General features: G+C 37.5%; 2 protein-coding genes across 2 annotated transcripts in view; one reads left to right on the forward strand and one right to left on the reverse strand.

The window, feature by feature from the left end:
- Positions 1–8593: 8593 nt before the first annotated feature.
- Positions 8594–13988, reverse strand: LOC126284639 (protein lethal(2)essential for life-like). The gene is made up of 4 exons (XM_049983716.1): positions 13862–13988; positions 13079–13288; positions 12767–12988; positions 8594–8838 (listed from the first exon to the last, which is right to left on the reverse strand). Exons 2-4 carry the CDS (start codon positions 13286–13288, stop codon positions 8722–8724), a joined length of 549 nt encoding a protein of 182 aa, XP_049839673.1. The 5' UTR covers positions 13862–13988; the 3' UTR covers positions 8594–8721.
- Positions 13989–14783: 795 nt separating this feature from the next.
- The window catches only part of LOC126285185 (uncharacterized), a 43162-nt gene continuing 31195 nt past the window's right edge, over positions 14784–26750 (forward strand). Inside the window, exon 1 of the mRNA XM_049984492.1 lies at positions 14784–14834. The gene's annotated coding sequence lies outside the window, so the exon portion shown is untranslated. The remainder of the gene's footprint in view (positions 14835–26750) is intronic.

The following is a 26750-nucleotide window of genomic DNA, read 5'->3' on the forward strand; positions in this document are numbered from 1 at the left end:
ATAGGGGTAATGCAGGAGTAGGTTTAATAATAAATTTAAAAAAATAGGAGTGCGGGTAAGCTACTACAAACAGCATAGTGAACGTATTATAGTGGCCAAGAAAGACACGAAGCCCATGCCTACTACAGTAGTACAAGTTTATATGCAAACTAGCTCTGCAGATGACGAAGAAATTGAAGAAATGTATGGTGAGATAAAAGAAATTATTCAGGTAGTGAAGGGAGACTAAAATTTAATAGTCATGGGTGACTGGAATTCGATAGTAGGAAAAGGGAGAGAAGGAAACATAGTAGGTGAATATGGATTGGGGCTAAGAAATGAAAGAGGAAGCCGTCTGGTAGAATTTTGCACAGAGCACAACTTAATCATAGCTAACACTTGGTTCAAGAATAATAGAAGAAAGGTTGTATACATGGAAGAATCCTGGAGATACTGAAAGGTATCATATAGATTATATAATGGTAAGACAGAGATTTAGGAACCAGGTTTTAAACTGTAGGACATTTCCAGGGGCAGATGTGGACTCTGACCACAATCTATTGGTTATGAACTGTAGATTAAAACTAAAGCAACTGCAAAAAGGTCGGAATTTAAGGAGATGGGACCTGGATAAACTGAAAGAACCAGAGGTTGTACAGAGTTTCAAGGAGAGCGTAAGGGAACAATTGACAGGGATGGGGAAAGAAATACAGTAGAAGACAAATGGGTAGCTCTGAGAGATGATGTAGTGATGACAGCAGAAGATCAAGTAGGGAAAAAGACGATGGCTAGTAGAAATCCTTGGGTAACAGAGGAAATATTGAATTTAATTGATGAAAGGAGAAAATATAAAAATGCAGTAAATGAAGCAGGCAAAAAGGAATACAAAAATAAGATCAACAGGAAGTGCAAAATGGCTAAGCAGGCATAGCTAGAGGACAAATGTAAGGATGTTGGGGCTTATCTCACAAGGGTAAGATAGGTACAGCCTACAGGAAAATTAAAGAGACCTTTGGAGAAAAGAGAGCCACTTGTATGAATATCAAGAGCTCAGATGGAAACCCAGTTCTAAGCAAAGAGGGGAAAGCAGGAATGTGGAAGGAGTATATAGAGGGTCTATACAAGGGCGATGTACTTGAGGACAATATTACGGAAATGGAAGAGGATGTAGATGAAGATGAAATGGGAGATATAATACTGCGTGAAGAGTTTGACAGAGCACTGAAAGACCTGATTTGAAACAAATCCCCGGGAGTAGACAACATTCCATTAGAACTACTGACAGCCTTGGGAGAGCCACTCCTGACAAAACTCTACCATCTGGTGAGCTAGAAGTACGAGACAGGCGAAATACTCTCAGACTTCAAGAAGACTATAATAATTCGAATCCCAAAGAAAGCAGGTGTTGACAGATGTGAAAATTACCGAACAATCCGTTTAATAAGTCACAGCTGCAAAATACTAACGCGAATTATTTACAGACTAATGGAAAAATTGGTTGAAGCCGACCTCGGGGAAGATCAGTTTGGATTCCGTAGATATGTTGGAACACGTGAGGCAATACTGACCTTACGACTTATCTTAGAAGGAAGATTAGGGAAAGGCAAACCTACCTATCTAGCATTTATAGACTTAGAGAAAGCTTTTGACAATGTCGACTGGAATATTCTCTTTCAAGTTCTAAAGGTGGCAGGGATAAAATACAGGGAGCGAAAGGCTATTTACAATTTGTACAGAAACCAGATGGCAGTTATAAGAGTCGAGGGGCATGAAAGGGAAGCAGTGGTTGGGAAGGGAGTGAGACAAGGTTGTAGCCTCTCCCCGATGTTATTCAATCTGTATATTGAGCAAGCAGTAACGAAAACAAAAGAAAAATTTGGAGTGGGTATTAAAATCCAGGGAGAAGAAATAAAAACTTTGAGGTCCACCGATGAAATTGTAATTCTGTCAGAGACAGCAAAGGACTTGGAAGAGCAGTTGAACGGAACTGACAGTGTCGTGAAAGGAGGATATAAGATGAACGTCAACAAAAGCAAAACGAGGATAATGGAATGTAGTCAAATTAAGTCAGGTGATGCTGAGGGAATTAGATTAGGAAATGAGACACTTAAAGTAGTAAAGGAGTTTTGTTATTTGGGGAACAAAGTAACTGATGATGGTCGAAGTAGAGAGGATATAAAATGTAGACTGGCAATGGCAAGGAAAGCGTTTCTGAAGAAGAGAAAATTGGTAACAACGAGTATAGGTTTAAGTGTCAAGAAGTCGTTTCTGAAAGTATTTGTATGGAGTGTAGCCATGTATGGAAGTGAAACATGGACGGTTAATAGTTTAGGCAAGAAGAGAATAGAAGCTTTTGAAATGTGGTGCTACAGAAGAATGTTGAAGATTCGGTGGGTAGATCACGTAACTAATGTGGAGGTATTGTATAGGATTGGGGAGAAGAGACGTTTGTGGCACATGTTGACTAGAAGAAGGGATTGGTTGGTAGGACATGTCCTGAGGCATCAAGGGATCACAAATTTAGCATTGGAGGGCAGTGTGGAGGGTAAACATCGTAGAGGGAGACGAAGAGATGAATACGCTAAGCAGCTTCAGAAGGATTTAGGTTGCAGTAGGTGCTGGGAGATGAAGGAGCTTGCACAGGATAGATTAGCATGGAGAGCTGCATCAAACCAGTCTCAGGACTGAAGACCACAACAACACAATAACAGAAGTGTTTGTTTTCAGTGCAATCAGTATACGGAGATAACTACCCAACTACAGAAGTATGTCATAGTGCAGCCTTGTCTAACATTAAGGAAATAAAACTTTAAACATAGTTGCCTGGAGTAATGTATGGAAAGAATAAGTAGGATTTGTATGTATATTTCCCTTCAGGCTATAATCTCAAGCAATTTGATGGAATACAGTAAAATAATAGTTTTTTTAAGTGATAATTCTGTCAAATCAGTAATGAGAGTTAAGTTTGCCTTAGCATAAGGATGTGTTGCTGTGGAGTGTTTTTCAGTAGAATCAATTTTGCATTGGATAAGCAGAGTGAGTGTTTATTTATTAGATAATGAAACAATAATGAAATAATCAATAAAGTTGGGGTCTTAATGGTTAGGGAACCTGTCTATACAGTAGGGATATTCTTTGAGAATGCACTCACGCACTCCACTAGCTAAAAGATGTAAGAAATTTAAGTAAAATAATGGAGCTGACAGACATGAGTGAATAATGAAAAAGATAACTGTATACAAACAAATGTGGTGTAACTATACTAATGATCTATTTTTGAACTCTGCAACATTCAGTACTGTGTATATTGTGCAATTCATGACACTGCAGCTGGGAATGAGAGCTTAACAGAAACGGAAATATTTTAGTGAGGTACAAGTCATATAATGCTGCACTATCAGATCTATAGGTGATCTGAAAACTTCTATTTGTGTTCTGAGGAATTACAAGCTTAAAGTGGTAATACTGGAAGGAAGAACAGTAATTTGGCTGTTTAACCGATAACCGTTGTTCTAAAGTTATGTGAATATTCTGATAGGTCACCTATTTGGGAACATTTAGTGAGGTTTTAATTTTTTGGTTGAATGAAAGTAGTACTCAGAGTTAAGTTGAGAAGTAGGGCAATGATTTGGTACAACTTCCATCCCCTTAATTTTGATTTGAGTAGTAATTAAGTTACATTATGATGACTATTCTTTTTTCATAAAGTAATGATTAGTAAATCTATGCTACTGCACATACTGAATTTTTGCTATTTTGAAAATTGAAAAGAAACCAGTCTCAGACAGAGTTATGACCTAGACAGCAGTTACAAGAGTTGAAAAACATAAAAGGGAAGCAGTGATTGAGAAAGGAGTAACATGTTCAGTTGTGTGTAAATTTGGTGTAGACTTCAGTTTATGAGTAGAATACTGGGGAAGTGCAATCAGTCTACAAAGTAGACTGCTTGCAAATCACTCATGCAACTGGAGTGATTTGCAGAGTATAGATGTAGATGTTTGTAGCCCACCCCCAATGTTATTCAGTATACACAATGAGAATGTTTTAAAGGAAACCAAAGAAAAACCCAAAGCAGAAATTGAAGTTCAGGGAGAAAAATAAAAGCCGGAGGGCCTCATGATTCCCCCAGTGAAAAGGGTAGGGTTTGTGTGGCAGTTCAGGATGTCGGTATGGGAGAAGGGATAGTATAGTCATGGTGACGAAAGAAGCTGCTTGAAGAGAGACAATGATCTTGTGGAGCAACACCTCATAATGTTCCCGTCAAGGAGAAACAGACACACGAAAGACGGCTTGTCTTTTACCTTGGACTCTGTCACCCTTGCTTGTGGAGAGGGAGCAGGGGAGTCATATCTCCACATACATGGCCACCTCCCCAGCTTCCTGCACTTCTACAAAGGCCTGTGAGGCAACTGTGTCCATGCTGGCCATCTCAGGGGAAGGTATATCCAGGACATTAGGATAATGCTTTTTGGGATAGCATTTGGTATGTTTATTAATGGCTGCTGACTGCTATTTTTAGCTTGTCTGGCAATGTTTCGAATGATTGAGCAATGTATGTTCTATATCTATTACTCCACGTAGCTACTTTTAACACTACCACCTTAACACTTCCTTATTAGATTCATGTCGAGATTCACCCTTGCAACTCTCTTGATTTACCTCAGAGTCCAGCTGTGCTTTGTGTAGTAATCCATCTTTGATTTTCCATTGTTTGATTTTGTTAAATAAAATCTAGATTGGTTCCAACTAATTCTGTATAATGTCACAAACTTTCATAAACAGTTACACATTACATGGGAAATTACTAGTCCCAGAAATAATGAATAGTACTGTCTCTAAGACCTCTCATTAACATGTCAATAGTATAAAACAATAATTGCTTCTGTACATCATATTTGTCTTCCCTGGTGCTGGTGTCTTCCTTGGTACCAGAGCTCCTTCATTTCTCCTTGCTCCACAGATATTACAAATGCTCCCCAGCCCGTAGACTCCGTAGCTGTCAAGTAACACTTTCCCACAATATGTGACCCAATGTTTACAAACTAATTGTGACCACACACATCTTTACTATGAGCTCTATATTTGATGTACATGATATGTGCCCTTCCATAAATTGCGTGGATCACTACACTTTCTCTGTACATTTGTGCTGCTTTAAGGGCAGTACATCTTGCTGCACCATACAATAAATGCACGTCTGACAAAGAGTAACATACAATCTTTAAGATAACACTTGTTGGGAAAGCTTTATGGGCACTACATCCTGCTGCATGCGCGTACGTCACAGGTTATTGCGCGGGTGCATTCTTCAAAACACATCTACAAGCTAAGAGCTAAATTACATAGAGTATGTCTGTCTGATGGTCAGGGATATATGCGGTTTACCACTTGCTGTCTGTTCCAGTGTACAACAGAACCCAGCATCACTTTCAACAATTACTATGAGCCATGTTGTCGTTATGCACTGTACACAATAAATGAAGCTATCAGTGCAACTGTGGCCTAACCCACTTTTTCTTTTTTTTTTGAAGAAATGATATTCACACAGAACATCACTTTACACCCTACCATTACCTCCTACAATCGCCGGACATGTATTCGAACACCATGGACAATGAGGTAGAATCAGGTGTTTTTACACCATGCAGGGCCACACGAAACAGTAGTGGCCTATGCCACATGGGCTGCTATTGCACCACGGTATGGAGTGAGTGAGGTGTGTGGGTGTGAGAGAGAGAGAGAGAGAGAGAGAGAGAGAGAGAGAGAGAGAGAGAGAAGGGAAGAATACATTAACGTGAAGGGAAATGTAGTGCTAAACAAATGTCCCACTCTCTGAACATGCGCGTCTGAAGGAATGTGGTAAACATTTTTCACCTGAACACCAGCAACATCTATTTTGACTTGTTCTATGCAGTAGGTAGTTGATTTGCAGTCGGCATACATTTTTGCTACGGTTAAGGTAGTCCCTACAGCACACGCATATTCCTCTGGTACTACAGAGTCGCGACAAGTAACAACACGCCTGTGCAATTTCCAGAATGATCAGGGAGTGGACGTGATGGTGTGTAAAATGTTCTTTAAGAACATTTTGCAGATATCAGACAGCAGGATTACATAGATTCTTTCACACAAAGTGAAGCACCAGACCCCACTCATCGATAAGTGAGGCGCATGCCCTGCTAAAAACAAAACACGAATAGCAAAGACGGTTGCGGTAGAGAACTTATAAAATGGTTTCCAGTATATCGGAGCCATTATGCTAGAATTAATGAAACAGTGGATCAGAAGTATCTTTCACTAAAACTGAGCATGGAGAAGCAATACCATTTAACAAAGCCGAGCATGATGATCCTATCTCTTTGGTCCAATATTTAATACAAGATTTAATATTGTCCTTGCATCCCCCTGTAAGTGATTCCTGCCGTAAATGTGACCTCTAACATCAAACACACTGGAGTCGACACTGCGGAAGAGAAGGATAAATGGGAACATGAAAGAGTAACATCAATGAAAGGCTGAGAGCATGCAGACAGGAATGCATCACAACGCAGCAGAAAGGAGGCACCAGGACAACAATAGAACCACGTTTGCCCTTTATTTGATGAGGACTTTACTGACACTGGTACTTACGACAGGTGTTACTACAAGCAGCAATTGTGGGCATACTGCTTTAGAGTACACAACCTATGTATCAAGAAAGTAATCGTGTATGGAGTGAGAGCGAAGCATCCTGAAGACCGAAAGAAATTGGATTGTCTCTCCATAAGGTCCAAACAACGTGACTGTGTCAATTCATGGTTCTGCATGCAGACTTCACACCAGAAGTAACCCTCTATAAATTCTTAGCCTGTGGGCATTCATACCTACCATGTGACCAGGACTTCAGTATCATCGTGAAGTACAGGAAATTATGTCCACAGTACGTTTAGAGGGAAACGTACATAACCGTAAAGTGTTGACACAAAAGCATACCGTCCCCATATCACATTTTATACGTACTCCAATGAGCCAGATGTCGCATTTGCCAACGTCAGTTTTGCTAAACAAGGGTCAAAGTAATTGAGACTCTGGACATACTATATCCCAATGGACACGCTATTAGCGCACTGAAAAAGACCGATTTAATGACCTTGCTGCAATCTGTATCCCCGGTGTACCACGGTTAATTACCGTAATTTGAAGACATCTGCACAGCCACGTGGCGACACCATCCCTGTAAATGGTGATACGGATGATGAACGTTAATGCCTCATCTGTATCTCATCCATTGTTTGACTACAGTATGTAAAGCAATAACAGCCTATCTAATGTTTTGTGTACTATGGCCAAGTGCACTGAAACAATAGTTGCCTGACCCACACAGTCTAAAAACACTATTGCACTTAATTCCACGTATAGTGAATTACCGGACACCATACCTCGTTATCTATACCAGATTCATCGCTACATGCCGCAATCACTGCTGTACACCAATTCTGCAAACATCGATATCTTCCAGTGGCCATGCCACAAACCAGTGGACTGTGGGTTAGGCCACTATAGTGCTGACAGCCTCAAATTTGCATTCCTATCTCAATATAACCAGTTGTGGACCAATTATCACCTGTTTCAATTCGACCCAAAAGGTTTGAGGCACACTGTATATGGCATAACTTTTTTAAGTCTTTAGATTTGCTGTTTATGATAGGTATATTTCCTCATGGATAATTGACTAGGAAAAGATGCTTCATTGGTTTCCTAGAGATAAAGGTACTTGAGCCTTTGAAAATCACCTGACTATGTACTCACTTGTTTACACAATACCTTTGTGTTCATGTTACTCAAAATAATGACATTTGAAAATACTAAACTGCTTTCTCACCCATTTCCTGGAAGATATCTGGCTTCAAAAGGGTTTGACAGCTTACAGTAAGTAGGTCAATGAACAACAAACCCAATGATTGTGTTGGTCTTGACTGGCATAATTGTCCCTGGATGCTTTTTCTCAGCATAAACTATAAGCTTGCAAACTTCACGTAGAATGTAGATGAAGGCAATTCCTAATGGGACTTTTTACTGCGCTAAATTTTGGTTGCATGAATGCCCCCATAAAGAGGGGGGGGGGGACCTGTTCTATCGTTTTATATCGTTTTAGAACTGAATGTCTTAGTCAAGGCGAGAATCTCTTAATGTATGGCTCTTGTTTTGCCCAGGTAATTTATCTGAAATACTGGCATTTAAATTGCTACACATACTGACTCACATTAAGTTACTAAGGCAACAATAACATACCCTTAACTATGTGCCAATCAACACAATACCCAACAAAACAAATACAATAACAAACAGTTGCCGATAACAATCTGCAGTGTTCCTAATGACTGGGCGTTAAAAGGAAGCGGAGTCACTGACAAGTTTTGACACTCCAGTGGCTGTAACGCAAAGCTTGACTTTAGCATACTTTAGCACTCAAGTGTTGGAAATTTACCTTGCAGTTTGTGCAATAAATTATTTTCAGTGCACAATATACACTTCAAATTCACATCCCCCCTCCCTTCAGATTAACTGCCCATACATAGCAAGATTCCATTACTTTTAACTGTGGCTTTTGTAAGGTTGATTAAGAACCTCTAAGTTGAGAAAAAGTTCTTTATTACTTAGAATACAAAGAAATGCAAATATGAGAATTCAAGCTTATTTCAGTCTCAAAATTTAATGAACCAGTCATGTTTACAGTTGCTCAATGAATTTTTTTTTTTGAAATTATTGTTCCATCTTCTCCTGTTTGTCACCATCATTTCCAGGTGCAGATCTCAAGGCAGGTTTGTTGGTCTGCACAATTTGAATGACCCTCTCTTTTGAGTCTGCTGGAGGCAGTTGCTGAAAGACACACATTGCATTAGAATAGATTAGGTTCACATTTTGTTCCATACACCCAAAAATGAGATGATTCTTTTGGGTGTGGAACACGTGAAAGTTTTTATAAAAACAGATGAATATAATACTCACTATTCTGATCATTTGTCGGGAGATTGTCAAAATAGATGAATACATTGAAGTGCAACTGCTAATATTTACAGAGCCAATACAGTCAAAATAAAACCTAGTTGTGCACTTATGACATATGAAACCAAGTTTTTAATGGTTGCTGGCAATATTGTTGAAAATTGTATGTTCCTGAATATTGGACCCCTTTCCAGACCAAGGTAAGTGACTTTAGGTATTTATGTTGATTGCTCTTTTTCTTAGTATTGATCTATTGCTTGAAAACAGAGATATTACTTGCAACAAATTTCATTAAGGAATAAATATACTGTGAACAGTGGTTAGTTCCTTGAACAGTTTTCTACATGATGTTCTTGAATTTACACCACAAAAGTTGGATAGGTTTTACTTAAAAAAAAAAAAAAAAAAAAAAAAAAAAAAAAAAAAAAAAAAAAAAAAAAAAGTCTTTCTTTTAACTTTCAAGAGTAGTGTATGACTTCACTGAAGTTGTTTCTTACTAATTTTTGTTACAATGTTGATTTCTATTGTCTTTGTTGAAGTTATTGTTTCTTTGTTGGGGTTGTTTACTGCAGGTTTCTGTATTGTAGTTGTTCAGTACTAATTTGTTTATGGAAGGGGCTTCTAAGAAATATGACACCATCCAGTCAGTTCTGTGTTTTCATGAGGAATTTGCCAGTTGACACAGTTGCATTGTCTTGTGTGAATAGGACTATTTGAAATGTCTTCTGGCTGGGGATACAAAGTGAATATGTTTTGACAATAGTATCTGAACAAGGTTAAGCATCCCATGGTGCAGATTTTGCATCAGTAGAAGAAGAATCAAATACCCTATATCAGTCACCTACAGAGGCAGAGGTAGGTGTTAAGTCCTGTTAAGAAACCATTGTTAGTGAGATCTAGTCATAAGCTCTATGCATCAAGAACGTGCAGAGAAATTACTAAAGCTATAGATGAATACACTACAGCAAAACTGACCACACTCTTCAAAGTAGAAGTTCTATCTCCGGAAGAAAATGATTCAAAGCATTCTTGCAAGAAATTAGGTCTTCCTGTAGAAGCAGTTCAAATCGAATAGTGCAGTCATTTTATCTGGAAGATAAATGAGACTGTTCTCACCAGAGTGCCAACAAGACACACCACAACTCTTAAAGGTAGAAGGTCAAAAAGTTGTTAAAGTGAAGAGTTACATGACTCGCAGAATTAAAGAAATTTTTTGCAATTTATAAGAGCAACTACACAACTTCACATATAGTAAGATCAAAATTTTCTGCACTACAACCTAAGTGGGTAGTTCCACAACCACCTAGAATTGTCTGTGTGTGCTGCACAAATTTTGAACTTTATGTGGTAATTTTGAAGAACTTACTGGAGCACATGACATATGACAACCTTTGTAGGTAATGTGAAGTTATTAGTCTGTGACAAAGTGAGAGATTTGTTTGTTTCAAGAATGTGGTGACTGCCCTGGAAAGGGAATACTGTCTTCACAGACACGTGACCTGGAACATGTAGCAGGTAACTCTGCAGAAACTACACGTGTGACATGGGAGGAAAATAAACTAATTAAGAAAACTGTTGCCTTTAACAGCCTCATTGAACTTTGTAAATTGTCAGTGAAAGCAGTACCACACCACCATCTGAAGAAATTGCAACAACACATTGCAGAAGTTAAAGGGTGTGTAAAGGCTGACTGTGTTTAGTTCTTCACTGTGATTTTGCTGAGAACTGGTCTGTAATTATCCCACAAGAAGTACAAGAGTATCATTGGAGAAATAACAAGGTTCCAATTTTTAAGGAGTGACATTTTTAAACCCAGACCATAAGTGTTGCAGTTATGTGATGACATGACATGACTCAGCACAAGTAGGCTAGCAACGTAAAAAATTCTTTAACTGCAAACAGGGCCAGAGATCATTATTGCTGATGGTGCTCCTAGTCATTTTAGGAATCGTTACCAGCTGTTTGAATTGAGTAAGGTGCTTGTGCCAACTGAATATGTATACAGTCCAACTGGTCATGGGAAAGGGGCTTGTGATGCTGTAGGCAGCCAGCTGAGATTTTAAGGGAGTCAAAATCCTACACATCCACAGCCCTAATTCTTTTGTCCAAGGAGGAAATCTAAAAATTCTGTGAGCGCGGGGGAGGGGGGGAATCCCAAATGAGGTACTCCTTTGAAAGGAGTTGAGAAGACGCATTTTTGGACTACGTTATGGACGAACTCATATTGCCCGCACTTTAAAGAGTGAGAAAGAAGAAATTGTTAGTTTGGCTAACACATCAGTAACAAGCAGAATAATATTCAGATTCACAACCTGAGGAGGGTGTCTGAGGCATGTGTGTATAACTGTAACTGGTGGATTGCAGAGACCAGTTAGGAGTTAACTAAATAGTTGTGAACTTTGTTTTAACAGGAATGCATCACTTTGTCAAAGGAAGACACTGAAGCAGTGGAACACATTTTTAAGTCTCTTTCTCATCCTTTAAAACTATGTTAATGTTAAATTAGGCTAGGTTTTGATTTTTATGAGTCTGTTATGTGATAATAAAGCAGGTTTGAACTGTATGATAAAACTATGGATTCACTTTTGTAAGAAGGGGGGGGAAAAAAAAAATCTACAACTGTTCAAGATATACAGGATTTTAAAATTTTTGGCCAACTTCACATCTTCAAAAAAATGGTGTGCACAATGTCATCTTTGGAGGGCTGTATCTGAGCAGAATTTTTTTTTTGGTGAAAGCAAAAATGTGTTTCTTCGTCTTTCATTTTAACATATGGTAAATTCAGTAACATTCGAGACTATGAAGGTAAAATTTTTTCCTAGTCCACCTGCATTCATTGGACTATGCCTTATAGGTTTTGAAGGACATATAGTGCATCTTTTCAAAGTTCAAAGACATTGAATTAGCTCTAACCATTTATCAATGTCAGTGAAAATTTTGATCACCAGCAATTTCTACATGTAATGTTTGTATCATCTGCAAACAAAACAAACTTATCAGCTGGCAACGTAACAGGTAAAATGTCATTAATGTACACAAGAGAAAGCAATGTATGTGTACATAACTTCTCCCTTGTTAGAGCCATTAAAAAAAAACAGAACTACAATAATACATTATTTGCTGTCAGAAGGTTAACGAGACACTTAATTTTATGAAGGCTGCTACTTCTTTGGGAGACATGAATGTCACTGACATTTTACAGAAGTTGTTAGTAAAGACTGGTCTCAAATACTCCATTGCAAAGTTTGTCAAACATGATAGCCCCCAAGATGTAAGTAACAGTGTACTCAATAGGTTGCAACACTAAGTTTTCTTTGTAATGTAAAACAACGCTAATATCAGATGTTCCTATGGAGTAACAGTCTCCTTTCTTCCCCAAATAATATTTTTATTCCTTGCGCAATCCATGGTTCTGCTTGATTTGAGTTCCCTTTAGGGGAAAACTAGAGGAAGTAACTTTATTTACGAAACCTTTGTATTTTCCATTTGAGTCAGAAGTATTTCAACCATATATCCAATTTATGTCTTTGAGCAGTCTCTTAAAATTCACAATTTTTGACTGATTTAACCATTCTGTACTCAGATTTAATATATTTTCTTATTGTGAGAAGTACGAAACGCTACATCCACAAAAATCTGCACGATCCTAAAAAAGTATTTTTACATTTTTTTATTCTTCGTAGTATTTGTCATAGATAAAAATCGAGACAGTTATATACGAAAAAGAACATTTCTGGCCCCACGCAACAGAAAGATATGTTACACAATGATGAAAACTTAAGAGCATACAAAAACAACTTACTTTCTTTGGAGCTGTAATGGTAAGAACACCATCAGATGAAAGTTTTGACGTTACTGCCTCTGGTTCAACATCATTTGGTAGCTTGTATCTGCGAGTAAACTGTCTGGAAATAAAACCGTGCTCATCCTGTCTCTCCTCGTGTTTTCCTTCAACGACGACGAAATCGTCAACCATTTTTACATTTATTTCGTCTGGCTTGAATTGCTGCACATCAAGACTCACCTGTAACACACAGACAAATTAAGTTTGTACTCAGTGTGGGCCAATTTCAACTAAAAATGGTCATTAACAACTAATAATCTAGTACCACACCTTAAAATCGCTTTTTGTATTCTGAATGTTCGATGTGCCGCTGTGCCTCGTTGCAACATGACGCCACGGACGGTAGTAACCAGACAGCAAAGGCACTGTAGCTGTGCGCGGCATCAGTAGGTCATCACCCAACATCCCAAGCCCAAAATTCTGATCAAACAGATACATTGGGCGATTTAGTTCGTCGAATAGTTCACGAACAAGGGCCATCTGAGGAGAGAAAAGAAATTTAATAAGACCACAGCAGGTAAGTTATTTACACATACGCCAATCGAAATATGCCCCGTCTAGTCATAATAAATTTATTTATTTCATCGCACGATGCAACCACGCGTAATTTACGCTCTTTCCACAATCATCTTTTACCAATCCACATATCCCTGCGTCTGATCAAGAAAGTTTCCTCACATTCCAGGAAAAGCGCTAGTAATCTTGGAAGTTTTAAGGCCAACGTAACATGTACATACAATATTACATTCAGTGTGCTTCATCTTTAATTTAAAAAAAAATCAGTTACATTTCTTTCGCGGCTGAGCAACAAGTTTCTTCAAATTACGCTTAAATTTAGAACACTACGACCATTCGAGAAATTAACGAACTTAATAACCATAGCGTTTCCCTTCAACACAACTGCACTTCTCAGAATGAGAGTAAAATTCTCAAATTATAAATTTATCAGCGACAAACATGCGTGCTTGTAAGATAGCGTTAACTATTACAACAAACCCACCACTACGAATTACATATAAAATTACAAAAACTACAATCACATAAAACCCTTACCTTTCTGTTAAGAACCACAACAATCGGAGCAGGAGAAACGACGTAGTACGTACGTCACACTCACACACACAACTTCGATCTGCGATGTACGTACGCGCAGTCGGCGCTTTTAAATAGCCAGCGGCTTTGTACGAGAATGTTCTCGACACCTCTGACATCCAAATGGGCGGAGCCGTCTGGAAAGATCAAGTTCCTTGCAGTGTTTTCGAGCTATCGATGTCGTGTGTTTTGAATAGTGGCGGGAGCCCGGAATTTGCTTGTATCTTGTTCTGTTAAGTCTTTATTGTAAGACCTTACTTCTGACTGGCGAGGTAGGATTTTTGTCTTATGCTATAGGCCCATTAAGGATTCCTAAATAAGTTATAATACAAGGATATTGTCATTCTGAAAACCTTTGCTATCTAGAGGCTTATATCTAACCATTGTAAGTAATTACGAATAATTGTTTTGTATCACGCGTTGTTGTTGATAACAAAAGGTTTCTTATTTAATTATGTTGTGTATACAAACTAAGCAAACACGATTTGATTTTAATTATAGTAAATTTTTGTTTGTTTTACTAATGCAATTAGAAAATAAGTCCAACATTTACGTTCAAGAACACGATGATTACGAAGGGTGAATATTGCATGACAATGTGAAAATCGAATTAACGCTATTTTATTGTTTCACAAGAACTGTGTAATGGCAAAAATTTAAGAAAATCACATTCGGGCAGTGCGGAGACTTAAGTATAAACCACGAAAGAAAACTTGTAAGTTAACTGAGTGTCTGCAATTTCTTTTTAACATTCATCTTTAACGTATAAAGCTACATCATGCAGGCTTTTTAAATGAAACTGGTTTTTTTTGAGACACACAAACTTAGAGCATTTGTAAAAAAACACACGGTGACCTATAAATACACTCGCAGCACTGACTTCTCTTATTAGACACCGCACTTTACTTCACACTTTCATCTTTTAGCTGCTCGGGTACAGTCTGTCCACGGATTTTTTGAGTTTGTCATCTCTCTGAAGTAATTGACGATTGACTGGTGTCTTTCAAAGCATTTTCAGAAATTCTCTCCTTTTGAGTAGCGATTACAAATGCAAAAAAGTTCGAAGCAAATTAGTACATACTCGCAATTGTACGTAATCTGTTTAATTCATACTGTGATTGAACCACAAGAAGTGGATGGATGCTACTACCAAGAACACGAAAAAGCAGTATATGTGTACCATTCTTACTGCATCGGTGATCGTAGTTTACGACGTCATTTTTTTCCACAAAACATACAGTTATACACTGTCATACTCTACTTATGAATTTAGCACAATTAATGTAGTTTAAAAAGTTTCGAGTTTTGCAGTGTGTTTGTGATAATAGTTTACAACTGCAGATTTTTGTACAATAGGCACACATTTGAAAGTTAAAAGATATTTACAGTTTATACATAATGATGAAACTGCTTTATTTATTTATGCATTTATTTTACCTGGCAAGATTAGGGCCTTCAGGCCCTCTCTTACACCTAACCAGGCATACTCAGGTTGAACGAGTTACAGTTTCTACTTAACATTAAGGACATATAGCCTATTATGCAGTATTGATGTTAAAGAAAAAAATAGATATTATAACTGTAGTACAATGATAATTATAACAATAAAAAATAATTATAACAATCAATAATAATAATAATAGTAGTAGTAGTAGTAGTAATGACTATGTATATGAAAGTAAACATACTTTTCTTTTCTGAATGTCAGTCCCATTGTTAGTTGGGAATTTTCTCGTTATGTTATTGCAGCTTGTGAGTTATTCTCATCGAGCAGAGACATAAGACGATAGAATGGGGTGAAAGAGATATATAAGAGGTAGATAGGTTATATGATATTCTAGTTCTTTATGCATGTACTTCTGGGAACTGCCCTTTCCAATACATTTCTCTTTTGCATTGTGAAACAACTGTTTTAGCACTTGAGTTTCACCAGAAGATTATGCTGTATCACAGTAGGGCTTCTGCTTTGGCAAAGTACAAATTTTTTGTTGTTTACATTGATGTGCAGCATGATAGAATTTTTATATAGTAACAAATGGTGTTCAGTTTATTGATTACCCATCTCAGATCCTGAATCCATAGTCCAAGAAACTTTGTAGCATTTACATTTTCCAACTTTCTGGTGAGTAATTCTGCAGGTTGGGTTTAATGGGTGCTTATTCTGTACTGTAAGTAGATTTATAGTAACTTTTTCTTTTAATATTTGTTATTAGATTATTTGCTGAGAACCACTTTGTAATATCTGAGGTGAAGTATTGATTTCATGTTGCAGCAGTTGTTCAGTTGCTCCTTTGACTAACACGTTTGTGTCATCAGCAAATTTAATATACTTGTGATGTGGGCTGGTTGGTTCCAGATCATTTATGTAGAGCAAAAACTCTAATGAAGTTTGGTGTGAAAGTTCTTTATAGTCTTCGATGGTTATATATCAAATTTCAGATCGGTGTCTTCAGTGGTTTAATTTTTAGGGCTTTTAAAGAGAGGCTACTCATCTTCACATCACATATTAAAGTGCGAATGTACCAAGTCTGCTAGGCTTTTTTTGAAAGTTCTAGCAAACATTTGGTCATTATTTTTAATATACAAAGGCAAATTTTTTTCTGTATCACACAATTGCAAAAATTAAGGATTTAGGCACACCTGAATATGGATACAATCCTCTGAAGTGGTGAGAAAATATGTAGCACTGTTCTGAGAGCTAAGGTTTGTGCTGCTTTCCATATGAACCAATCACACCAAAACTTAACAGAATTATTCCTACCCATGACGCCTATATATGGATAAAATTTAATTAACATTGGATGCCTAGGTGAAAAGATATGCATCTGCAAAATTAGCCAAAAATTTTGTGTGTGCAAATTTTAGGGTATTTTTTTTTTGGGGGGGGGGTGCAGTATGTCAACTGTGTCTTGTTCAGTCTCTCTTTTTTTTTTTTTTTTTTTTTTTTTTTTTTTTTTTTTTTTTTTTTTTTTTTTTTCTCTTGCCATAGATGAAAAGAGCATGCTTTAAGCTTTGAAAGCTATATTGTTTAATTTCTGGATCTTGTATTTTGATGAGTAAGAGTATTTTTCAAAAGTTATTATTTTAGCACTTCAAGAAGATTGAAAAATGAAATATTTTGCTCATTAAGCCCCATAATAAACTTTTTTATTCAAGTATATAAATCACTTTAAGACATTTCTTAAACACATGCCATAAAATTAAGTATAATACACAATACAGCAAATTTCCAAAACAGAAATAATAAAGAGTCAGCTTCATTTTTGGTTAAACAGTTCTACAATTTTATCAAGGACAGCTTGTGGATAACTGTATTGTCTTCCTGATGATGATGTTGGTGGGGTATCTAAAGTCATGAAAATATCTTGCCCCAGAATCCAGCAAGTGTCTTTAGGGTTTGGGCAGTGGAAGGAATGAGCAGAACTGCGTGGATGCATAAAGCTGACGAGGACATCTTGTTGTTCACATGAAACTTAACACACATTTACAACCCACCAAAATTGTCAAACATACATGCACCATATTGTTGTTGTTGTTGTGGTCTTCAGTCCTGAGACTGGTTTGATGCAGCTCTCCATGCTACTCTATCCTGTGCAAGGTTGTTCATCTCCCAGTAACTACTGCAACCTACATCCTTCAGAATCTGATTAGTGTATTCATCTCTTAGTCTCCCTCTACGATTTTTACCCTCCACGCTGCCCTCCAATACTAAATTGGTGATCCCTTGATGCCTCAAAACATGTCCTACCAACCGATCCCTTCTTCTGGTCAAGTTGTGCCACAAACGTCTCTTCTCCCCAATCCTATTCAATACTTCCTCATTAGTTATGTGATCTACCCATCTAATCTTAAGCATTTTTCTGTAGCACCACAATTTGAAAGCTTCTATTCTCTTCTTGTACCAAACTAGTTATCGTCCTTATTTCACTTCCATACATGGCGACACTCCATACAAATACTTTCAAAAAAGACTTCCTGACACTTAAATCTATACTCGATGTTAACAAATTTCTCTTCTTCAGAAACGCTTTCCTTGCCATTGCCCGTCTACATTTTATATCCTCTTTACTTTGACCATCATCAGTTATTTTGCTCCCCAAATAGCAAAACTCCTTTACTACTTTAAGTGCCTCATTTCCTAATCTAATTCCCTCAGCATCACTCGACTTAATTCGATTACATTCCATTATCCTCGTTTTGCTTTTGTTGATGTTCATCTCATATCCTCCTTTCACGACACTGTCAGTTCCGTTCAACTGCTCTTCCAAGTCCTTTGCTGTCTCTGACAGAATTACAATGTCATTGGCGAAATCAAAGTTTTTATTTCTTCTTCATGGATTTTAATACCTACTCCGAATTTTTCTTTTGTTTCCTTCACTGCTTGCTCAATATACAGATTGAATAGCATTGGGGAGAGACTACAACCCTGTCTCATTCTCTTCCCAACCACTGCTTCCCTTTCATGTCCCTCGACTCTTATAACTGCCATCTGGTTTCTGTACAAATTGTAAATAGCCTTTCGCTTCCTGTATTTTACCCCTACCACTTTCAGAATTTGCAAGAGAGTATTCCAGTCAACATTGTCAAAAGCTTTCTCTAAGTCTACAAATGCTAGACGTGTAAGTTTGCCCTTCCTTAATCTTTCTTCTAAGATAAGTCGTAAGGTCAGTATTGCCTCACGTGTTCCAACATATCTACGGAATCCAAACTGATCTTCCCCGAGGTAGGCTTCTACTACTTCTACTAGTTTTTCCATTCGTCTGTAAATAATTCGCGTTAGTATTTTGCAGCTGTGGCTTATTAAACTGATTGTTCGGTAATTTTCACACCTGTCAACACCTGCTTTCTTTGGGATTGGAATTATTATATTCTTCTTGAAGTCTGAGGGTATTTCGCCTGTTTTATACATCTTGCTCACCAGATGGTAGAGTTTTGTCAGGACTGACTCTCCCAAGGCCGTCAGTAGTTCCAATGGGATGTTGTCTACTCCGGGGGCCTTGTTTTGACTCAGGTCTTTCAGTGCTCTGTCAAACTCTTCACATAGTATCGTATCTCCCATTTCATCTTCATCTACATCCTCTTCCATTTCCATAATATTGTCCTCAAGTACATCGCCCTTGTATAGACCCTCTATATACTCCTTCCACCTTTCTGCTTTCCCTTCTTTGGTTAGAACTGGGTTTCCATCTGAGCTCTTGATGTTCATACAAGTGGTTCTCTAATCTCCAAAGGTCTTAATTTTCCTGTAGGCAGTATCTATCTTACCCCTAGTGAGATAAGCCTCTACATCCTTACATTTGTCCTCTAGCCATCCCTGCTTAGCCATTTTGCACTTCCTGTCGATCTCATTTTTGAGACGTTTGTATTCCTTCTTGCCTGCTTCATTTACTGCATTTTTATATTTTCTCCTTTCATCAATTAAATTCAATATTTCTTCTGTTACCCAAGGATTCCTACCAGCCCTCGTCTTTTTACCTACTTGACCCTCTGCTGCCTTCACTACTTCATCTCTCAAAGCTACCCATTCTTCTGCTACTGTATTTCTTTCCCCCATTCCTGTCAATTGTTCCCTTATGCTCTCCCTGAAACCCTGTACAACCTCTGGTTCATTCAGTTTGTCCAGGTCCCATCTCCTTAAATTCCTACCTTTTTTCAGTTTGTTCAGTTTTAATCTACAGGTCATAACCAATAGATTATGGTCAGAATCCACATCTGCCCCTGGAAATGTCTTACAATTTAAAACCTGGTTCCTAAATCTCTGTCTTACCATTATATAATCTATCTGATACCTTTTAGTATCTCCAGGGTTCTTCCATGTATACAACCTTCTTTCATGAGTCTTAAACCAAGTGTTAGCTATGATTAAGTTGTGCTCTGTGCAAAATTCCTGCAGCCTGGCTTCCTCTTTCATTTCTTAGCCCCAATCCATATCCATCTACTACGTTTCCTTTTCTCCCTTTTCCTACACTCAAATTCCAGTCACGCATGACTATTAAATTTTCATCTCCCTTCACTATCTGAAAAATTTCTTTTATTTCATCGTACATTTCTTCAATTTCTTCGTCATCTGCAGAGCTAGTTGGCATATAAACTTGTACTACTGTAGTAGGTGTGGGCTTCATATCTATCTTGGCCACAATAATGCGTTCACTATGCTGTTGGTAGTAGCTTACCCGCATTCCTATTTTCCTATTCATTATTAAACCTACTCCTGCATTACCCCTATTTGATTTTGTGTTTATAACCCTATAGTCACCTGACCAGAAGTCTTGTTCTTCCTGCCACCGAACTTCACCAATTTCCGCTGTATCTAACTTTAACCTATCCATTTCCCTTTTTAAATTTTCTAACCTACCTGCGTGTTTAAGGGATCTGACATTCCACGCTCCGATCCGTAGAACGCCAGTTTGTTTCCTCCTGATAACGACTTGCACCATATTGTCCTGGTTGTAAACTTGCAGTTGAGATTGCTGGAATTTCTCCATTTGCTTCGAAGGCATTAACTGTGAATGATGTAGCATCATTGGAAACACTGCTTACTCTGAGCTGACTGCAATTAATTATATTAAATTGATGGTTTTTCTCTTGTTTCAGATATTTTACGTTACATGGCAAACCTTGTTTCTTGATCAGGCTGAAGTTTTTCAGTTGCTTCTTGTAGTAGGCCTACATAAAAAAAACTTTATGCCTAGATTACTATCTTCACAGAATTTGAACAAATCATATGGAGTCATCTAAGGGCCTCCACAGACTAGCACAGAATGCTAGTCTTTTTGCTGTTCCCCCAATGCCATCACAAGCAATTTACCGTGGCTTGCTCCAGAAAAATTCCATTCGGCAGTGATGCTGAAATCTTTTTCTTGCAGAAATAAATTGATGAAATACTTGAAATTCTTATACTGAGCATCTGAACCATCACTAAAATAATAAATGTTCTTAATGTTTTCAGTCTTTGTCTTTAAATATGCTATTAACTTTCTTTGAAAAGCATGGGCAATATTGTTATTATAACAAAGACAGTTGCTGATCATAAATTGCTAATACTCTGTCATTCTTTGACACCAAAATAGACAACAAATGAATGCAGTGTGGCCTGACTATTCTCCTAATGAAATCATTTCATGGCATTTTGAACAACAAATTATTAATTGCCAGCAAAATCCTTCAATATAATTAATGGTGTAATGATTATCTTTTGGCCACTCCCATCTCTACATCTGGTACAAATTTCATACAATAGTTTTACGTACAGCAAGCAATTGCGAAAGCTCAGGAATATCCAGGTTTGAAGCGTATCATATTCAGTCTTGGTTGTCTATAAAATATACAAATGAGGCTATCAAAACTGTTGCTTTAGTGCTTAACTTCACCTACAACAGTGATTACTGATTATACAAACACTACTCAACAATAAGATTGTGCAACATCAACAGTGAAGATTACACCGCACAGAACAAAGACACTGTGAAAATTGCCAATAATGAAAGCAACTATTGAAAGAGGTGATTCCAGCAGTGTGTCACTGTTTTGAAGATAGAGCCTTAAAAAAACTACTACTGCTTGATAATGCCGAGGCCGATGCAAACTAAGTGACAATGCATATATGCACCATCATGCATTGTAGGGTTAAAACATTCTAAAGCAACATATCATTCCATTATGATGATCTAGATTTTATAATCTTAAAAGCATTTTCTGAGGTTTTATTATATTTATATTCTATACGGTAAAACAGTGTAAAATACTTCTTATTAGTGTAGTTACATTCTTAAACCATAGGCAAATTTTAATAGTACAATTACATGTCTCTGATTTACTTCAAATAGTATTAATTTTTTGTATTTATTGATAGTCCATGTTCCCTACCTTTGATAAGTATTCTTACTCGTCAATAAGCAAGATCCAGAAATTAAACAATATATCTTTCAAAGCTTAAAGCATGCTCTTTTCATCTGTGGCAAGAAAATAATTATATAACAAGACACAGTTGAGATATTGCCCCTCCCTACCCCACCCAAAAGTACTCTAAAATTTGCATATAGAAAATCTTTGCCAACTTTGCAGATGCCTATCTTTTCATCTAGGCATCCAATCTTAATTAAATCTGATCTATATACAGGTATTGTAGGTAGGAATAACTCTTTGACATTTTGTAAATAAAATAGAAAGAAACTTCCACATGGGAAAAATATATTAAAAACAAAGATTCCAAAGACAGTCTTGGAATCTTTGTCTTTGACATTTTGGTATGATTGGCTCATATGAAAAGTAACAACTGTCGGTCAAACGTTGGCTCTCAGAATAATGTGATGAATTTTTTAGCCGTTTAGAAGGCTTGTATCTATATTTAGGTGTGACTAATTACCTAATTTTTGCCATGGTGTGTTACAGTGTAAAAAAGGTGTCTATGTATGTTAAAGAAAGTCAACAGATGTTTGCTACAACTATTTAATTAAAAAGCCTAACAAATTTGGCACATTTGGGCCCTCATATGTTATGTGAAGGTGAGTAGTCTGTCTTTAAAAGCCCCTAAAAATTCAAACACTGAGGATACTGGGCTGAACCTCGGTATATAACCATCAAAGACCATATAAAACATAGGATTGGAGACGGTAGAGTGGGGAAATTTCTAAATATTGGTTCCTTTGAGGTTGAATGATCCATGAGCAAGAAGTCCTGGCTTATGACATTAAATACCTTTGAGAACATTAGAAAAATTGCAGAAATATGCTCTTTATTGTCAATTGCATTTAAAGTTTCATTTAGTAGTACAAAGATGGTACACATCTTACCGGGTTATCATCTCATATTTCATTTCTTCTCCAGTTGTTTCATCTGTTTCTCATGGTGCATAGAACTCATTAGAATTATGCACTTGCTAAAACATTCTCTTGGCGCCCATCTACATAGGGAGAAATGCTCATCACTATAAAATAAGAGAAATCAGGGCTTGCACAGAAAAAGTTAAGTTCTCGTTTTTCCCGTGCGACATTCGAGAGTGGAATGGTAGAGAGGCAGCTTGAAGGTGTTCATTGAACCCTCTGCCAGGCACTTAATTGTGAATAGCAGAGCAATCGCGTAGATTTAGAAGTGAAAGAGGAATATTCGATAAGAATCGTTGGGCTGTGACTGGTGATGCAGGAAACTTGTGACTAACAGCTTAAACAACATTGACAACAACATGAAATTATCAGCGGTCCCCCCCCCCCTCCCCCCCCCCCCCATATGTAGTAAAATTTTTAGCCCTCATGTGAACACTTAGCACTGGTGTTGGTGCACTAAAGGAAAGTATTAACATGTTGAAAATTTTAGATTCTGTTTATGTATGGTAATATGATGCAATTGCTATTGCGTGTGGGTCTAAGCATAACTTTGACAGAAAACTATCAGTATGTAATTATCATAACTAGCAATATCTCGTTATTACATAGCTAATATCGAATTTGATCCTAATCCCTGATGGTTTCCTTTCTCATCACAATATATAGCTCGGAGTGTTTCTTAGTGTGTTGATTAAAGATTTACTCATAGAAAAATAAGATATCTTGCAGAAAAATAAGACTGCTTATGCTATCATTTGCATAGAGACACAGTTTCAGCACTAGTGTTCTTTTTTGTTGATACTTAAAATTTTTAGTGAATTTGCACTTGATTCTATGTATTGGATGACAGATTATTTTTGGCTTGCTTTTCTTCCTCATATCACATATATTGACTATTGACCAAAAGCATTAAAATACTATTCAAAAGCTCATATCCGACTCTATTGGGACAAGTCCTATGTCAATTGAAAATGATCTATACATAAAGATCTTAATAATACAAATACTAATTTTATAAGTTACTTACCAAACTATGTTATACATTGATTATAGTACTGGTCTCCCATTTTAAACGAGCAGTATTCAAATTTCAGTGCAGCCATCAAGTTTAAGGTCTTCTGTGGCTCCCTTAAGTTGTCGGAGAAATATTCTGGTATGATTTCTGTGAAAAAAATCACAGTGGATTCTTCCAGATTTTTGTTTCAGTTTATAAGCATTCTGGTATCTTATTATATATAGATATAGTGATGGGAATGGGTGAAAGAAATACAATAGAAGAAGAATGGGTAGCTTTGAGGGATGAAGTAGTGAAGGCAACAGAGGATCAAGTAGGTAAAAAGACGAGGGCTAGTAGAAATCCTTGGGTAAAAGAAGAAATATTGAATTTAATTGATGAAAGGAGAAAATATAAAAATGCAGTAAATGAAGCAGGCAAGAAGGAATACAAACGTCTCAAAAATGAGATCGACAGGAAGTGCAAAATGGCTAAGCAGGGATGGCTAGAGGACAAATGTAAGGATGTAGAGGCTTATCTCACTAGGGGTAAGATAGATACTGCCTACAGGAAAATTAAGACCTTTGGAGATTAGAGAACCACTTGTATGAACATCAAGAGCTCAGATGGAAACCCAGTTCTAACCAAAGAAGGGAAAGCAGAAAGGTGGAAGGAGTATATAGAGGGTCTATACAAGGGCGATGTACTTGAGGACAATATTATGGAAATGGAAGAGGAAGTAGAAGAAGATGAAATGGGAGATAAGATACTTAGTGAAGAGTTTGGCAGAGCACTGAAAGACCTGAGTCGAAACAAGGCCCCTGGAGTAGACAATATTCCATTGGAACTACTGACGGCCTTGGGAGAGCCAGTCCTGACAAAACTCTACCATCTGGTGAGCAAGATATATGAGACAGGCGAAATACCCTCAGACTTCAAGAAGAATATAATAATTCCAATCCCAAAGAAAGCAGGTGTTGACAGGTGTGAAAATTACCGAACAATCAGTTTAATAAGTCACAGCTGCAAAATACTAACGCGAGTTCTTTACAGACGAATGGAAAAACTAGTAGAAGCCGACCTCGGGGAAGATCAGTTTGGATTCCGTAGAAATGTTGGAACACGTGAGGCAATACTGACCCCACGACTTATCTTAGAAGCTAGATTAAGGAAGGGCAAACCTACGTTTGTAGCATTTGTAGACTTAGAGAAAGCTTTTGACAATGTTGACTGGAATACACTTTTTCAAATTCTGAAGGTGGCAGGGGTAAAATACAGGGAGCGAAAGGCTATTTACAATTTGTACAGAAACCAGATGGCAGTTATAAGAGTCGAGGGACGTGAAAGGGAAGCAGTGGTTGGGAAGGGAGTGAGACAGGGCTGTAGTCTATCCCCGATGTTATTCAATCTGTATATTGAGCAAGCAGTGAAGGAAACAAAAGAAAAATTCGGAGTAGGTATTAAAGTCCATGGAGAAGAAATAAAAACTTTGAGGTTCGCCGATGACATCGTAATTCTGTCAGAGACAGCAAAGGACTTGGAAGAGCAGTTGAACGGAATGGATAGTGTCTTGAAAGGAGGATATAAGATGACCATCAACAAAAGCAAAACGAGGATAATGGAATGTAGTCGAATTAAGTCGGGTGATGCTTAGGGAATTAGATTAGGAAATGAGGCACTTAAAGTAGTAAGGGAGTTTTGCTATTTGGGGAGCAAAATAACTGATGATGGTCGAAGTAGAGAGGATATAAAATGTAGACTGGCAATGGCAAGGAAAGCGTTTCTGAAGAAGAGAAATTTGTTAACATCGAGTATAGATTTAAGTGTCAGGAAGTCATTTCTGAACGTATTTGTATGCAGTGTAGCCATGTATGGAAGTGAATCATGAACGATAAATAGTTTGGACAAGAAGAGAGTAGAAGCTTTCGAAATGTGGTGCTACAGAAGAATGCTGAAGATTAGATGGGTAGATCACATAACTAATGAGGAAGTATTGAATCGGATTGTGGAGAAGAGAACTTTGTGGCACAACTTGACCAGAAGAAGGGATCGGTTGGTAGGACATGTTCTGAGGCATCAAGGGATCACCAATTTAGTATTGGAGGGCAGCGTGGAGGGTAAAAATCGTAGAGGGAGACCAAGAGATGACTACACTAAGCAGATTCAGAAGGATGTAGGTTGCAGTAGGTACTGGGAGATGAAGAAGCTTGCACAGGATAGAGTAGCATGGAGAGGTGCATCAAACCAGTTTCAGGACTGAAGACCACAACAACAACAGTGATATGATACAGGATTTGCATTTTGCAAGTATGTGGTAATGAATAAAATACTTGTGCGGCAGCTAGTGATGCAACACCTATGACCAGGGACTGCCGATTGACTAGTGCAGTGTCTTTAGACTTCAGTCGAGTTTAGCTGTCGCTGCCATATGGATGTATTTTGCATTATGTGGTATTAATAAAGCTAAAAAAATCGATTAAGAACAGTTCTGGCCACAGCACATTAATTTACAATGATTACAAGTTTTGGTCACATTGTAACCAAAACAGGAAATCGTAAATAAACATTGTATTGCAGTCAAGACTCTTCTTATCCATTTAAAAGTATTTTTAACCAGACTGTTGTTTCTCCATGAGAAATGTTCACAAAAATTATTAATAAAGTATTATTACATCAATATCATGTCGTATACATTGGTAGTGCTATCCATACATCTCACTGGGGAAAGTATCTATAGTGGTGGTCTACCAAAAGCCTGACATGTGTAAACATCACCACAAACGTTACTGAACATTGTTCTGATGCTGACAATTAACCGACAGTGCCATACAATTTTGTTGTTTTGCATTAAGGCATGCCCAGGATGCAGCTCGCCCGGACAGAAAATACCTGCTTGACATGTCCAGCACTTGCCACAGAATAACGATGCAGATACTGTGAGTCAGTGCAGTGTTCAACATTTCCACACTACCCAACTAGTTGGATACTCTTTTACTAGAGCTTCGACTGAACCACATCTTTGCTATGCAATTCA

Source organism: Schistocerca gregaria, chromosome 8 (assembly GCF_023897955.1).
Source record: "Schistocerca gregaria isolate iqSchGreg1 chromosome 8, iqSchGreg1.2, whole genome shotgun sequence".
NCBI classification, from domain to species: domain Eukaryota; kingdom Metazoa; phylum Arthropoda; class Insecta; order Orthoptera; family Acrididae; genus Schistocerca; species Schistocerca gregaria.

What these genes read in the sequence shown, in the direction of transcription:
- LOC126284639 (XM_049983716.1), bottom strand. Translation starts at nt 13,288, where the DNA reads ATGGCCCTTGTTCGTGAACTATTCGACGAACTAAATCGCCCAATGTAT. An exon ending in ATACAAAAAGCGATTTTAAG is followed by an intron (nt 12,989 to 13,078) that starts GTGTGGTACTAG and finishes TGTGTGTTACAG; the next exon opens with GTGAGTCTTGATGTGCAGCA. An exon ending in CCATTACAGCTCCAAAGAAA is followed by an intron (nt 8,839 to 12,766) that starts GTAAGTTGTTTT and finishes TGTGTCTTTCAG; the next exon opens with CAACTGCCTCCAGCAGACTC.